The sequence below is a fragment of the Octopus bimaculoides genome, chromosome 22, assembly GCF_046866305.1.
Source record: "Octopus bimaculoides isolate indiv1 chromosome 22, ASM4686630v1, whole genome shotgun sequence".
NCBI classification, from domain to species: Eukaryota; Metazoa; Mollusca; class Cephalopoda; order Octopoda; family Octopodidae; genus Octopus; species Octopus bimaculoides.
This window is the reverse complement of record NC_142949.1, coordinates 7,566,631-7,583,317: the sequence shown is the minus strand read 5'-3', so window position 1 is coordinate 7,583,317 and position 16,687 is coordinate 7,566,631. Positions and strand designations below refer to the sequence as shown.

At 37.9% G+C, this 16,687-nt stretch overlaps 1 protein-coding gene across 1 annotated transcript in view; it reads right to left on the bottom strand.

Annotated features, from left to right (window-relative positions):
• The window catches only part of LOC106873497 (small subunit processome component 20 homolog), an 80,593-nt gene extending 64,169 nt beyond the window's left edge, over positions 1 to 16,424 (bottom strand). The window contains exons 1-14 of the mRNA XM_089339942.1: positions 16,291 to 16,424; positions 13,863 to 13,943; positions 12,785 to 12,851; positions 12,483 to 12,544; positions 11,884 to 11,954; positions 10,728 to 10,922; positions 9,406 to 9,490; positions 9,017 to 9,076; positions 8,336 to 8,413; positions 5,817 to 5,984; positions 4,686 to 4,826; positions 2,661 to 2,798; positions 2,036 to 2,113; positions 507 to 691 (exon numbers count right to left, since the gene is read on the bottom strand). Coding sequence (XP_089196068.1) covers positions 507 to 691; positions 2,036 to 2,113; positions 2,661 to 2,798; positions 4,686 to 4,826; positions 5,817 to 5,984; positions 8,336 to 8,413; positions 9,017 to 9,076; positions 9,406 to 9,490; positions 10,728 to 10,922; positions 11,884 to 11,954; positions 12,483 to 12,544; positions 12,785 to 12,851; positions 13,863 to 13,943; positions 16,291 to 16,332 — 1,451 coding nt within the window. The 5' untranslated portion in view covers positions 16,333 to 16,424. The remainder of the gene's footprint in view (positions 1 to 506; positions 692 to 2,035; positions 2,114 to 2,660; positions 2,799 to 4,685; positions 4,827 to 5,816; positions 5,985 to 8,335; positions 8,414 to 9,016; positions 9,077 to 9,405; positions 9,491 to 10,727; positions 10,923 to 11,883; positions 11,955 to 12,482; positions 12,545 to 12,784; positions 12,852 to 13,862; positions 13,944 to 16,290) is intronic.
• Between the last annotated feature and the right edge of the window lie 263 nt (positions 16,425 to 16,687).

The window sequence follows — 16,687 nt, the reverse complement described above, 5'->3', positions numbered from 1 at the left end:
TGCAAAAATCTTGCCCTTAATACTGAGAAAATCCACACCCTTATTACTTCAAAAATCCATGCTCTTAATACTGGAAAAATCCACACCCTCAATACTGTAAAAATCCTACCCTTAGTACTGCAAAAATTTACTGCCCCACATTCTTAACACAGCAAGAATTACTGTACCACACCTTTAACACTTTTGTCAACCCATTTCAGTTGAAATTCCTTGCCTTTATTTCAACTGATTTTGAAAACGAAGAATTTAACAAAACAACTTTGGCCTTGTAAAAGTTAGTGTTTGGAACTTAAATTAACAGGAAATTTTTTGATGGAAGGTTTTAATTTAGATTATTTTAAAACAAGAAATTTGTATCATGAATCCAGGAACAGTCTCAGGTTTATTGCTACCGAAAGAGATTAATGCTGCTAGAATTTATCACACCAGACCATTAATTTCTCAAGAAATTTATAAACCATGTACAAAGTCAGTTACTTATGAAAAGAAAAGTTGGAACTAGTTACCGTTTGACAGAGGTGCGGAAATCCATGAAATAACATTTGTGTTGTTCCAGATGACTGGCATCAAAAATGGAAATAGTCTTGGATGATATTAGCTCTGTTACAAACATAAGGGTTTCTGTATTGGTGCTGTCGAGGGAGTCAGCCATTTTACTTTGAATAAAATCAATCAGAGAAGCTAACACAGACTGAAAATAAAGCAGAAAGGATGAATTATTATTATGATTATTATTATTATTGTGTGAGGGCACAAGGCCTAGTGGTTAGGGTGTAGCACACATGATTGCGAAATCATGGTTTTAATTCCTTGATCAGGTTCTGTGTTGTGTTCTTCAGCAAAACACTCCATCTCTTGATGATCTGCAATCACTTCAACACCTGACATGTGGTACACCTGTTGCACCTGTTCAGGTGACATCGATTTGATGGTGAGAATGAGTTAATGTACAGCACATACATTTGATCACTATAAACATTCTGCCAGCCAGGGAGCACTGGCCCCAGCTACGATGTTCGTTTCTCTTGACTCAACAGGTCTTCTCAAGCATATCATATCACCTGACACATCAGGGGTATTCTTAACAGGGGCCAGACATGCATGGCTGCGATCTCACTTTAGTTGCCAGGTTTTCTCAATTACAGCGGGTCTCCAAAGGTCCCGGTCTCCAGTCATTGCCTCTGTGAGGCCCAATGTTCAAAGGTCATGCTTCACCACCTTATCCCATGTCTTCCTGGGTTTACTTCCTCTACAGGTTCCTTCTAGCAGTTAGGGAGTGGCACTTCCTCACACAGCTGTCCTCATCCATATGTAACACATGACCATACCAGTGCAGACGCCTCTCTTGTGCACCACAATTGATGCTTCTTATGCACAACTTTTCTCTCAGTACACTTACACTCTGTCATGTATGCACACTGACATTACACATCCAGTGGATCATACTAGCTTCATTTCTTTCGAGCCTACACATGTCCTCAGCATTCATGGCCCATGTTTCACTGCCATGTAGCATGGCAGTTCGCACACATGTATCATACAGTCTAATTTTCACTCTGAGTGAGAGGCCCTTTGTTACCAGCAGAGGTAGGAACTCCCTGAATTCTGCCCAGGCTATTCTTACTCTAGTCACTACACTCTCAGAGCAGCCACTCCAACAACAGACTTGGTCGCCTGGGTAGCAGAAACTATTAACTACTTCTAGTTTTTTTCCCTGGCATGTGATGGAATCAGTTTTCTGTACATCTTCAGTGTTTATTGCCCCAGTGCATCTGCCACACACAAAAACTATTTTCCTGGTTAACCTTCTTTTGATATTGCTGCATCTTTTATGCATCCATAGCTTACACCGGGTACATTGTATGGAGTTTCTACCCACACCTTTTCTACAGATTGAGCAGGGTCATCTACCTGAAGGGGGTTGTGATTTGACAGCCTTCCTACTTACTGAGACTTTGGTTTTTGCTAGGTTAACCCGAAGGCCCTTTGATTCTAGAGACGAGATGGAGAATAAGAAATGGTTGGAGATACTGACCTCTTCAAAAAATGGTTCTGTAAATAATGTCTTTGCAAACGGATAAATTTGATTTGATGGAAACCTGTGACCAAAACTCTGGAAAAGATTAAAAAAAGGAGAAAAAAAAAATTAAAAAATGAAATTTGATTTTTTTAATTTTTAAATTGATATTCTTTTATTTTAATTTTACTTGATCCAGTCATTAGTCTGTGGCCATGCTGGGGCAGTGCCTTGAAGTGTTCTAATCAAACAAATTGGCCCCAGTACTTATTTCTTTCTAAGACTGATATTTATTCTATTAATCCCTTTTTGCCAGCCTGCTAAGTTACAAGGATGTAAACAAATACCCAGAACCATTACATAAATATAATACGTGTGTGTGTGTGTGTGTGTGTTAGTGCAGGCGTGGCTGTATGGTTAAGAAGTCTACTTATCAACCATGTGGCTTCAGGTTCAGTCCCACTGAGTGGCAACTGGGAGCATGTGTTTTTTACTAGAATCCCAAAGCAATCAGAGCCAAGCCTTGTGAGATGGGGAGATCCAAGTGGAGTTGTTTTACCTGCATTTACTCCCACATCTGTAATACCTAAACTCACAAAAGACCAGATGAAGGCCACTACATCACAATGCCTGAAATACTTACTAAATTAATGACTTCGGTAAGAGAGGACGGTGAGAGCTTTTCGTGGCAACCCTGAAGCAAGCTTGAGACACAGTTGAGGGTATTGGAGAGCAGAACCTCTGGAAGGTCGGGGCTGCTGTTTAGAACTGTACAAAGGACCTGCAGGAGAAAATGAAGAAGCATAACAACAACAACAACAACAACAACAGTAGTAATAATGATGGCATCAAATTATGGCACAAGGCCAGTAATTTCGGGAGAGAGGGCAAGTCTATTACATTAACCCCAGTACTCAACTGGTACCTATTTTATGGACCCTGGAAAAATGAAAGGAGAAGTCGACCTTGGCAGAATTTGAACTCAGAACATCAAGGCAGATGAAATGCCACTAAGTATTTTGCCTGCCACGCTAACAATTGTCAGCCCACTGCTTTAATAATAATAATAATAATAATAATAATAATAATAATTCATATTGAATAAGAGAGACAAATACTGTCAGATCATTGATGTAGCCTTACCAAATGACATGAATGTTGTGAGTAAATAGGTTGAAAAAAATCACCAAGTACTCCGAATTGGAAGTGGAAATGGTAAGACTGTAGGGAATGCAAGAGGGTAATGTAAAAGTGATACCAGTGGTGATCGGAGCGTTGGGTTCAATCCTATTAAAACTTCAAGACTTTTTAAGGCAACTGGAAATCCCATGCAAGATTGATGTCTTGCAAAAAGCAGCCTTATTGGGCACATCTTAAGGAAAGTATTATCTGTCTGAGATCCTTGTTGTGACTTGACAGATGACTAAAGACTCCGATGCATTTTTACCTACACTATGTTACGAAGGAATATTAATGATAATATATACCCTGATGCAGTACCAGGCAGTGGCTCTAATGGCTTCTGATCTTAACTGATTGGAAGTGTTATCATTTACATTGTTTTGTCTTGGTATAAAAGATGGGTTACAGCAAATATTCTGCTCAATACCACAGATTTGTTTGTCAGTTGCTTGACCATAACCAGTTGAGCATGTTCCTTAGTGGTTGACGATATGTGCATCTCTGATCACGAGCAGAAGTAGTGGGGGAGCATCATAGCCATGTGTTGAGAGGAATTCTTTGGGGTCTGGCTAATTCATCTATGGAAACATGGACGAAACCTTGGCAGCATTTCAACACAGAATGTAAAGATCTGGAAGAAGTGCTGCTAAGCATTTTGGCCAATGCATTAATGATTCTGCCAGCTCCTCCTTGACCCTGTCACAGCCACTTAACATCCATTTTTTCATGCTAGCATGGGTTGGATTGTTTTTACTGGAACTGGTAAGGCCAGGGGCTCACACCAGGATCCATTGTCTGTTCTGGGATAGTTTTTATGGCTGGATGCTCTTCCTAGTGCCAACCACTCCACAGAGTGTACTGGGTGCTTTTTAGCAGCATCAGTACCAGTATCAACTCTGCTGTGGTGGACGGGTCATCTTCAGTATGCCAGATATCTCGGACCTTAGTTTTCTCCTTACCGTCTGACAATAAGGAATAATAATTCTTTGTACAAAAGGAACAGGGCCTGAAATTTTAGTGGCAGGAGGCTTCATTACATCAACTCCCAGGATACTTTATTTTATCAGCCACGAAAGGATCAAAAGGCAATGTCGACCTTGATGGGGTTTGAACTCAGATCATAACGAATCAGAAAAATGCTTCTAATCATTTTGTCTAATGTGCTAACGATTCTGGTAGCATGCTACCTTAACAATAATAATTCTTTCTACTGCTGCAGTCATGCCAGTTAGAGTGGAGGGGGGTGTATAGAGGTGGGAACAACCAACTGGATTGAACCTCAGTATATAACTGGTACAGTATTATACTGAACTCCTATGTACACACATGCTTCCCACCAACCCTGAATGCCAAAAGATAAAAAGATTCAACCCTGGATGACAACATCTTACATTAGCGCAATAAGGGTGGATTTCGGTGAGGTTTAGAGCACCATCGGGTGGATAGGTCGTTACCGAAAGGGGGTTTACATAAGGAAATGACTTACCTCAGCAACTGCGTCTGGGTTATTTACAAGAGATCCACGTTTGAAGTCCAGCCACACTAACAACAGTTCCAATAAGTAGGCTATGGGCTGATGCTGGTCACTGTTTTCAATCCACAGTTTCTGGCGTAACTTTACATGAGACTGGAAAATAAATAAACAAACAGAACAGAACAATCAGTGGAGGAGATGACTGTCTCATTCTTTAAAATATCTATTTTATCTTTTACTTGTTTCTGTCGTTAGACTGTGGCCATGCTGGGGCACCACCTTCTGAAATTTTAGTAAAATAAATCAACCCCAGTACTTATTTTTTTAAAAAAAACCTGGTACTTATTCTATCAGTATCTTTTACCGTACTGCTAAGTTTCAGATATTTTTTCTGAATCTCCCTGATTCTTTTAATGTGCTTGTTCCCTGGTATTAAATTGATATTAATTAATATCCAATTTTTTACCCTACTGTTTTAATTTAATTAACCATAACCACGTTCTCAAAGTTGGTATATTCGATGCGGAAACCATTTTCTGCACAGATATTTCCGGATTTAGCGCACCAAAACGAAGACTTTTGAATCTTACCATAAATATAATTAACAGAACCGTGTGCACATTCTTCATTCGTGGAGAACAACGAGTATACGATTCTGAGAATTATATTGATTTGGCAGTCCGTACTGATGAGAAACAGATATTTTCGGTAAGGGAATATTAATTTCGAAACTAGTTTGCAGGTAACTTTGTATGTATTTATGTAATTTTCACTTGTCTTGGCCGTATACGTTTTGTTACTTCGCTAAATTTCCTTTGAGAACAATTCAGTCTTAGTAGACGCATTACATGTGATCTTCTAGCACATTAACAGTCCACCCAGCATGGCCACAGTCTAATGATTGAAACAAATAAAATAAAAGATGTATGTGTGTGTGTCTGTCAACCCTAGCATCCTAACACTGGTGGCCCCACGTCTAGCTACTCTAGTTTTGTGACTTGTATCTCTTTCAGATGGCTGGACACTCTCCTACCATCTTGACCATCTGCAATCTCTGCTACAGATACTAACCACTGCTACCGTAAATAAAGAAACTGAACACACAAACCAAATATGACAAAGACAGACAATTCTATGACTTACCAAAAGTATTGGCCAAAGTGGATCCAAATGGTTGGCTCCAGATACGTGCTCTGACATTGCAGACATCGTGTGAGAAATACAAGCTTTAGCTTTGATAAATATTGGAGACTCAGAGGAGTCACTGCTCGTAGAATGTGGACCGATTCTTCTTAGAATCAGTGGAAATATCTGGAAATAGTAAAAGAGATATTATGGTAAAAACAAGGAATTCCAAGACAAAAGAATTGCCATATTTCATGACATACAAGACGTAATCTTTATTCCACAAAAGTCTCAACATATTACCCTGGGTCATCTATATGAAGTTGAGTCTCCCATAAGTTTTTTTTTTTTGTTTTTTCTTACGTGTTTTATTGCTGTGAGGATGTAGGATATCTTCCACTATCATGAATACTTACTTTATGTTCAGCTGTAACTGTTAATTTATTTTTTTTATATGCAGTACAGGTTGGCATTAGGAAGGGCATCCAGTCGTAGAAACCCAGCCAAATCTGACAGGAACCTGGTACAGCCTTCCTGCTTACCAGTTCCAGTTAAACCATCTAACCCATGCCAGTATGGAAAGTGGACATTAAATGATGATGATGATGATGAGTAATGTTTAACCCTTTCATTACAGTATTTATTTTGAGATGCTGTGTGTTTCTTTCAATTAATTTAAAATATAACAAAGAATTTAGTAAAATAACTTAGTTATCATTAAGCTAGTGTTAGGAACATAAATTGTGACTAAGGTTTGGTGGAAGATTTTAATTCAAAACTTTTGAAAACAAGACATTTATACTACAGAGCCAGATCCGGTTTCAGGCAGGTTGGTATCGAAAGAGTTAAGAATTGTTTCTCTATTGTATATTTCAACCCTTTTGTTACCGTATTTCTGTTGAGATGCTCTGTGTTTCTTTCAATTAATTTTAAATATAACAAAGAATTTAGTAAAATAACTTAGTTATCATTCAGCTAGTGTTGAGAACATAAATTGTGACTAAGGTTTGGTGGAAGATTTTAATTCAGAACTTACGAAAACGAGACATTAGTACTATAGCGCCAGAGGCGGTTTCAGCCAGGTTGGTATCGAAAGGGTTAATAGGGTCCAGGGTAAATAGCAGAAGACTGGGGAATGGATAACTGCCTCCACTTCAACAGTTCATGAAAGAACTAGCAACTGAGTATTATGAACTATGGAAACAGTCGTCTATAACACTGTGTTCCCACTGGCTTCAGCAGTGGTGATTAGTACCTATATATAGCAGCAAGCTAGACACAACTGAACTGCACCAGAAAGTTGACACTTAATCTTACTTTTAAAGGTACTTTTGTAATGTACAGTTAGATTGCTTTAAGTACAGTACCAGACCAAAATATCTGACAGGCTTAGGATCAGAAGTGGCCCACATTTCTGGTTTTCTGGAGACGGTTGAAATATATACCTTTAATCTTTTATCTGTCATTAGACTGCGGCCATGCTGGGGGCACCACTTTGAATTTTTAGTTGAATGAATCGAACCCTGTGCTTATTTATAAAGCCTGATACTTATTCTATCAGTCTCTTTTGTCAAACTGCTAAGTTAGAGGGATGTAAACACACCAACATTGGTTGTCAAACAGTGGTGGAGGAGAAACACAGACACAAAGACGCACATATACAACAGGCTTCTTTCAGTTTCCATCTACCAAATTCACTTACGAGGCTTTGGTTGGCCTGAGGGTTATACTAGAAGACACTTGCCCAAGGTGCCAGGCAATGGAACTGAACCCAGAATTATGTAGTCAGGAAGCAAGCTTCTTACCACACAGCCATGCCTGTACTTTTACTTACAATATAAAATAAAAATAAAGAGCAAAGCTATATTTAACAGACAGATTCAAATTATTACACTTCGAAAGCAGAGTTTGTTTGATATCTATCAATCCATTTAAAACTCTTAAAATATATCATACAATACCCTGTACACAGTTTATAAGGACGTTTATTATAAGATGAAAATTAAAAGAAGAAAAATGAAGGCCATGATTCTATTTAATACATACAGGTACAAATTGCTACAATTCTAATGCAGGGTATGTTTAACTTTTATCAATCCCCTTAGAAAAATAAATAAAACTATTTTAACACAACGTGAAGTATATTTGCCACTTAAATGTGGCTAAACTCTAAGGGTGAATGTTACAATGTTACTGTTGCTTTTAGCTCCAGGAGAACATCTCCTCCAGCTGGCTGTTCTCCTGGGGCTAAAAGCAACAGTAACATTCACCCTTAGGGTTTAGCCACATTTAAGTGGCAAATATACTTCACGTTGTCATGCAGTTACTGTTTATACCTCATTCAGAGATTTAACATTTTATTTTAACACATTATATGCAAATTAACCAGCTTCAAAAATGGGGTCTGTTTATTCAATATAGGGTACAGTATATTGCACAGTATTCTAGGATTTCTGGAAGCCAGATAACAGGTCTGGTACTGTATGCATAGCAATCAAAGGAAACCAAAATAATGAATGAAATAAATGAAGTCTCACCGTTTCTGCACAAGAGTGCATATGTTGTTGCACACCTTTCATCACTTCAAACAACAAACGTCCAATTCCAAGAATGTACTGTGAGAAGAAGAAAATAATAATAACTGGAAGTGTTATCATGTACATTGTTTTGTCTTGGTATAAAAGATAGGCTACAGCAAATATTCTGCTCAATACCACAGATTTGCTTCTCAGTTGTTTGACCTTACCCAGCTGAGCATGTCCCTTGGTGGCTGACGATATGTGCATCTCTGATCATGAGCAGAAGTAGTGGGGGAGCATCATAGCCATGTGTTGAGAGGAATTCTTTAGACTTTGAATGATTCACCTCTGGAAACAGGGGTGTTTCGTTCAATATCCTTAAACAATCCTTATTCAAGGACCTTTTGAGCAGGATGGGGTATTCAACTTCAAGAACATTCTTGAAGTGTCTTGCTCAAGGACACAATGCACTGCCAGGAATTGAACTCACGACCTTATCATCATGAGCCAAATAATCTAACCACTAAGCTACACGCCCCCCCCCCCCCACTGTATATACATATATATATATATATATATATATATATATATATATGCCTGTCTGTCTGTGTGACTGTTTCCCTGCTGAAAGTTCAGCCTACCTCACGCAGCGGTGATTGTCAGAAACAAGAAAGCAAGATCCAAGAATTTCGCACTTACCTGACTGCGATGATTGAAACTTTCAAAGATTAAGTCCAACACACGATCTGGGTCTTTTACCTGCAAAACAGAAAATATATCAAATAAACAAGGTCAGGTATGAAGGAGACTGGCACACAGGCTGTCTCTATGGCAGGGTGGGGATTAACCATTTAACATTTAAACCAGGGGTTCTCAACCATTTTTTTATCTATGGACCCCTTTGAGTACTCTTTTGTTCTGGTGGACCCCCATAGCCATTCAATCATCATCATCATCGTTTACCGTCCGCTTTCCATGCTAGCATGGGTTGGACGAGTCAGTGATATCTTCCAGCTGGAAACAACACAAACAGCACGTGCACACACACACACAATTTGAGAGTGAAGAAGCAGAAATAAATTATTTACCTTTCTGATAAGAAAACCGAAACTTTCAGCAGCAAATCTCCGGATGTAAGGTCTGTTGTTGGCATCAAGTATTGGTGAATAGTAGCTGGTGGTGGAGTAAAGGAGAGAGAGAAGGAGATGAAGAACATATAGAAATGAAGAATCTCAAGTTCAAATTTTGGCTGGAACCATGAATAACATGACAACATAGTAAACAATGTTTACCTACACAAAATTGTACTCAAGAAGACACATCTACCACAGTAGAAATGATACCAGTGCTGGTATCACAAAAAATGCACTCATGCTGGGGCCACATTAATACTAGAAGTACCAAGTGGTCATTTATGACTGCTTTTGGTTTTTACTTAATTTCTACAACTGTATTGAATGTACAGTCACGTTACAGTTGAGTTACCGAATCTGACATTGTTTGATGGGATATCTGGGCTGTGTGAATTTTGAGAGATTTTTTTCCCACATTTTTTTCTGTGGCAATTTTTTTTTCAACTTTTAAAATGGATAACAGTTTCATGCTATCAAGCAGTGATTCTGAATTTGGGGGCTTTTCAATGGAAGATATGGAGAAATAAATCAAATGCAAGCTTGTTTGAAGCGAACAGTACAGAAACAAACCGTTATGTAGAAAGTAAACAAACCAAGAAAAAAGATAGCTTGTGGTTTACCTGCATTTACCTGTAATTAGAATCACTTTGAGACAAAAATTATGCAACAGAATTGATTAAGAACCTTTACTTTAATTGTGTTCCAAAAATCACATTAATTTATGAAACCAATCTATATTCATAATGATTTTAGAATTTAATTGAAACTCATAAGGGGTAGAAATATAGTAACGAAAGGGTTAACAGAATCTGCCCTGGTGCTCACATTCAGAGGAGGATCTGAAAACGACAAGATCTCATTCTCTCTACCAATCTCAAAGATGTTGCTACAAGAACTATGGAGACGGCCTTCCCCCAACTCAGAATAACACAAAAAATATTTGCTTGGTTTTCTTTTTATCTTTTCAAATATAAAAAGTGCCAGTGCCACATAAAAGCACCCGCACCAATGCCAGTGCCAAATTCTTTTTGGAGTATTTGCAATGTGGGAGCAACATGGAAAAAATATGGCATTTGGTGCTGGTGCCAGGTAAAAAGCACCCAGTACACTCTGTGGTATGGTTGGTGTTAGGAAGGGCATCTAGCCATAGAAACCTTGCCTAAACAGACAACTGGAGCTCCAGCTGACCAGGTCTTGTCAAACTGTCCAACCCATACCAGCATGGAGAATGGACATTAAATGATGATGATGACGAAATGAATGGATCTGTTTCTTACCCAAAAACTGTTTTGATGTCCTTCACCATATAACGCCAGAGGAATTTGAATAAATATGAAAGACAAGTGAAGATCATTTCAAGAAGAGACACGTTTCGAGGATGTGTTTTGAGTAAATCAATCATCACATTGAACACGTTGTGGAAGTGTTTGTAGAAATCGTGCTGAAGATCTTTGGCAAGTTGGACCACCAAACTGGAATGGAAGAAAGAACAAAGTCACAACATCAATATTATATACAGTTCAATACACCAATATTACAATTCAATAGCATTCATTCTTTCGTTCATCCATGTCCTCCCTTTTGTTCACCATTTTGTTCACTCTGGCACCCCATCACTACCTTCCTTTTATCTCCTTCAGCCAAGCATCTCCTCTACAACAACACATCTGTGCTTGTCCTTCTATGATACTTTAGCCTTTCAATAATGTGGCCGTCCTGGAAGGGACAATGTTACTGTTGTTTTAGCCCCAAGAAACATCGTTTCTAGCTACTTATACAACACAATATCTGAGTCCTTAACCTTTCCTGTGTGTATGTGTGTGTTTGTGCATGTTGGTGTGTGCGTTTATATATGTATGTGGAGGCGCAATGGCCTAGTGGTTAGGGCAGCGGACTCGCGGTTTCGATTCCCAGACCGGGCGTTGTGAGTGTTTATTGAGCGAAAACACCTAAAGCTCCACAAGGCTCCGGCAGGGGATGGTGGTGAACCCTGCTGTACTCTTTCACCACAACTTTCTCTCACTCTTACTTCCTGTTTCTGTTGTGCCTGTAATTCAAAGGGTCAGCCTTGTCACACTGAATATCCCCAAGAACTACGTTAAGGGTACACGTGTCTGTGGAGTGCTCAGCCACTTGCACGTTAATTTCACGAGCAGGCTGTTCCGTTGATCGGATCAACAGGAACCCTCGACGTCATAAGCGACGGAGTGCCAACAACTTCCTGTATGTATGTATGTACATGCCAGGTTTCTCATGGGAGCTGAAAACATCTCATGGTGTCTGAGCAAAAAACCAAAAAAACTGATGAAATAACGCAAAACAATTTAGTAATTTGGTTTTCTTAATATGAAAACTAGAATTGGCAGCAGAAGAAATGCCAAAAAATGGTAATTGGAAGACTGAAAAATGAAGGAGAAAATGTGAAAAACTTACTCCAGAAGAGCTTCATATGCCATACTGTCTGGAACTGAGAGATGTTTTATCAAGGTGGCAACAATCTGGTCCTGAAAAATATGTAAAAGACATAAGTCTTTGACTGGTGACATAAGTTTAACCCTTACATTATTTACATTTGACGGATATTTGTCCTCATCTTGTTTGTTGTTAACACAACGTTTCAGCTGATATACCCTCCAGCCTTTGTCAAGTGTCTTGGGGAAATTTCGAACCTGGGTTCCCCAAGACACCTGACGAAGGCTGGAGGGTATATCAGCCAAAACGTTGTGTTAACAACAAACAAGATGAGGACAAATATCCGTCAAATGTAAATAATGTAAATAATTCCTCATCTCTTAAATATAGAACTGTATAAGTTTAACCCTTTAGCATTCAGATTATTCTATCATAATGTAATACTTAATCATTCATATTGTTTTTAGTAAATCATGCATTATCTCATAGCTTCGAAATTTCAATCAGCGTTGCCTTCCTGGCACTTGTAAAGATAGTAATATAAATATGTAGCCATGCAAAGTTGTAAATGCACACATACACACACACATGTAAACATGTAGCAACAAAATATATCTTACTTCATGATGAACAAGTTGAACAAATGTTCTCGACTGGCTAGCAATGTCTGCCACAAAAGTCTCTGAAAATAAGAAAAAACATAAAATACATTGTAAAAAGAAAACTTCAAAACCATTCTTCGTTACTCCAGGGATCTTTAAACAGAATGACTCAAATACAGTTGTCAATTATATGGTTTAGAGCAGTCCATTTAATGAGGAGAGATGTAACAACATAGCTAAAATACTATAGTAATTTGGATGGTCGAGAGCAGTCCATTTAATGAGAAGTGGAGGTGTCGCAGAATTGGTAAAACACTTACTGTAGTCATTTGTATGATTAAGGGAAGTCCATTTAATGAGGGCAGCCTGAAAATATGTTTCATAATCCTGAAAAAATAAAAAATAAAAAACATATAAATAAGAAGCCTGTCATATATATATGTGAGTGTGTGTATGTATATGTGTATATACAAGACAGCTGCATAAAGAAGTGCCAAGATCTAATCGTGAAGGGTACCTGTGGAAAGGGTAGACCCAGGAAGATGTGGGATGAATTGGTGAAAAACAATCTTCGAGTGCTGGGCCTCATTGAGGAAATGACAAGAGACTGGGAGATGTGGCGATTTGGTGTATTTGATAAGACACATTAAGCTAAGTCAAATCGCAGTCTTGCACACATGCAGGCTTGTCCTTCCAGGTGCTGGTACCACTTAAAAAGCACCTGTGCTGGGTTGGACAGCTTGACATGAACTGGTAAGGCCAGGGGCCACACCAAGTTCCATGGTCTGTTTTGGTTTGGTTTCTACAGTAGGCTGCCCATCCTAATGCCAACCACTCCACAGAGTGTACTGGGTGCTTTTTACATAGCACCAGCACTCACACCAATGTTCTTTACATGGCCCCTTGGTTTTAGAATCTCAATTCTGTTGTGGTTGGCAGGTCTCCTGAGTACAGAAATACACCACCTATCTTAGTCCTCGGTCACCTCCTTTGTAAGGATCAGCATTTTGAGATCAACCTTCAAAACTTTGTCCCATGTCTTCCTGGGTCCCCCTCTTCCACAACTTCCCTCCAAGTAATCAGCACTTTTTATGCATCCCATGATCAAACTAGCACAGTCTCCTACCTTGCACACTGCATATAATTCCTCTTATGCCCAACTTCTCACTCAATACACCAATGCCCCATCACACACGCAGACACTGACATCGCACATCCAGCAGAGCATTCCAGCTTTCGCATGTCCTCTGCATCCAGGGTGCACATCTCACTACCATGTAGCACTGCACTCCATATAGTTTAATCAAGAGGATACAAGAACAGATTTACAAAAACCGTAATCATAACCTTTCTGTAGTAATACTGATGTGTGAAATCCAAAGATGAAAATATTCTTACCTCACTGTCTTCTATTGGTTGTCGTATCTTATGTACAACATCGATCTTTACTGCAGCAACGCGATCAGAAAACTTCTTGAACTAAAAACAAAGAGATAGGTTAGAGTTGAATGGACAGTTTTCTTAAAATATTTCTGTAGAAATTAACAGATTTGTTTCAATTAGTTTTAAAAATAATGAAAAATTTGTCAAAGCAATTTTGTAATTATTAACTCTTTAATATTCTGAGTACTTCATCAAATTTAATGCTTTTTAATTCACACAGTTTTGAAGTAATCATGCATTATCTTGTAGCTTTAAGATTTTCATGATGTGGTAGCTTATTTTAAGAATAACATTGTAGGGTAGGTGTGAGAGGCTGAATATGGCCAGTCTGAACATAAAACAAGTAGAATATTTGGGCCGGAAACGGCCAGTTTAAATACTAAAGGGTTAAGCTGTGTTTGAAACATAATTATTTTAAAATGAAATTTTCATGGAAGGTTTTAATTTAGATCACTTTAATCCTTTTGTTACCATATTTCTGTTGAAATACATTGCCTTTGTTTCAATAAATTTTGAATTATTAAACTGATATTTGGAACAAATTAGCATCAAATTCTGATGGAAGGTCTTAATTTAAATCATTTTAACCCATGTCAACTATATTTCTGTTGAAATAAGCAGCCTTTCTGTCAACTGATTTTGAGAATAACGAAGAATTTTAGTAAGGTAATTTAGTTAATATTAAGCAGGTGTTTTGGAACATAACTATTTTAATGTAATTTTTAATTTAGATCAGTGTAAAACAGAAAGTTTAATCAGGACCAAAGACAGTCTCAGAAACGTATGTATCAAAAGTGGAATTCTGGTTTAAGCACCCCCGTATAACCCCTCATAATGTTGTTATTTGTTTGGAATTTTCAGAAAACTTTTGCGAATTTGTATTCCAGACACAGGAATTCATATGATTATAAAAAAAAAATTTTATCCCACCTCTTAATCCTAAAAGTTCCACTCTTTTCCCAATTTCTTTTTTTAAATAAGTTTAAAGTACAGACAGTCTGAATTTCTTTTGCTTAAATCCCAGCAATGGCCCACTCTTGAGTGCATCATCATTCCATTAAATGTGTTTGTGGGGAGAAAAATATTAAAATACATCAATACATGTCAGAGTACGAAGAAAAGATGAACATATCAGGTGGTCGTGAGATGTGCTAAAAACAGCTAAATATCACCCATAAAAAATTTTTTTGTATTTTTTTTTTTTTGCATAATCGTATGAATTCCCCGTGTGTAGAACACAAATTCGCAAAAAGTTTCTGAAAATTCAAAACAATAAAGAAGTTATGAGGCGTTATCTGGGGTGCTTTAACCAGAATTCCGCCGGGTTCCAAAGGAATGGTTCTCAACCGGGATCCATAAGATTTTCGGGGTCCACACAGCAAAATAGTAAATTGGGGATCCACAATTATTTCAAGAGTCCCTGAAAAAATCTTGCTTTAGATGTATGTATTGGTACGTATTGCAAGAAACAGTTGGGTTTCTCTAATACTTTACATAGTTGAATCTACACAAGTTAATGTGTAAAAAACAAAGTAGGACTTTTGAAATTAGTTTCTATAAAGGTAGTTCTTAAACATCGAATAGCTAGGGGATGGGGGCACCAGAATAAAATAGTAATCAAAGGGGTCCATTTATTTTAAAAAATGGTCAAGAATCCCTGCTCTATGGTCTGAATACCAGTAATGGACTGTGATCGGTTACACGGTATATCTTCATAAGTGTATCCTCCGAATTTGTTTCCCCCATAACATACAGAAAAATGGATATTTTTAAGTGATATTTTCTGTAAATAGCTATCAGATTATGTAGATCACGGTTATATCGGAATTTAATGTGGAAAAAAAATTGGTGAGAGCGTATACACTTACATACTGACACACATCACATCATATTTTACAGAGTTTCAAGTTTCATTTTGTAATTGTGTGATGTGTGTAGGCATGGCCCTAAATTCTGAATATACCAGTAACGAACTACGATCCATTGGACAGCTCTTTCTTTAATAATAACTACACATATAACGATGGACAATTACGCCGATGATGATTGTTAATAATAAAATAACTAATTAACTAAATCCGACGAATCTAAAAGAGCATGCCTTGTTGACGTTTAGCGATCGGTCAGCTCCGACAGAGTAGATCTATGTTCAAAGGCCCTCCACCCGTGACAATCCCGTCTTTTCAGGAATAGTTTACCTAAGATAATATCGAATATATCCTTTTTTTCTTAAAGTACGTCACTGTTATTTCTAGCAGATCAGAAACGAGCACTATGATAAAGTATCGTTGAAGATCTGTTAATCACTTAATTATAACTTGGATCTTTATGAACAACAATAGACGGTTGATAGATTCGATGTTAGGAAATTGATAGAACTTACTTTATATTTGTTTTCACCTTGATGGCGAGAAGATTTTCCCATTTTGCAAGTTTCTGTTGTCCTGAATCAAGACAAAACATTTAAAGGGAAATGTTGATAACACGTGCGTTGCGATGGAAGATCGCAGAGAGCGTGGCAGATAAGGGGGAATAACTAGCAATTACAATTATAAAACTGCCTGGGTTTTTTTCTTTTTAAATTTTATGTGACAAATTTGTTAGCATTTCGGGCAGAAATACTTAGCCATACCTCGTCGATCTTTACGGTTTTTGTTTCGTTATGGCCTGATTCCAATTCGGGTCTTTCGTTTTGAGTTCATATTCCGACGACGTCTCCATAAAATTTAGGCATACCTACACAAGAGTACCCCTTCCCCATCTTCCAGAGAAATAAATAT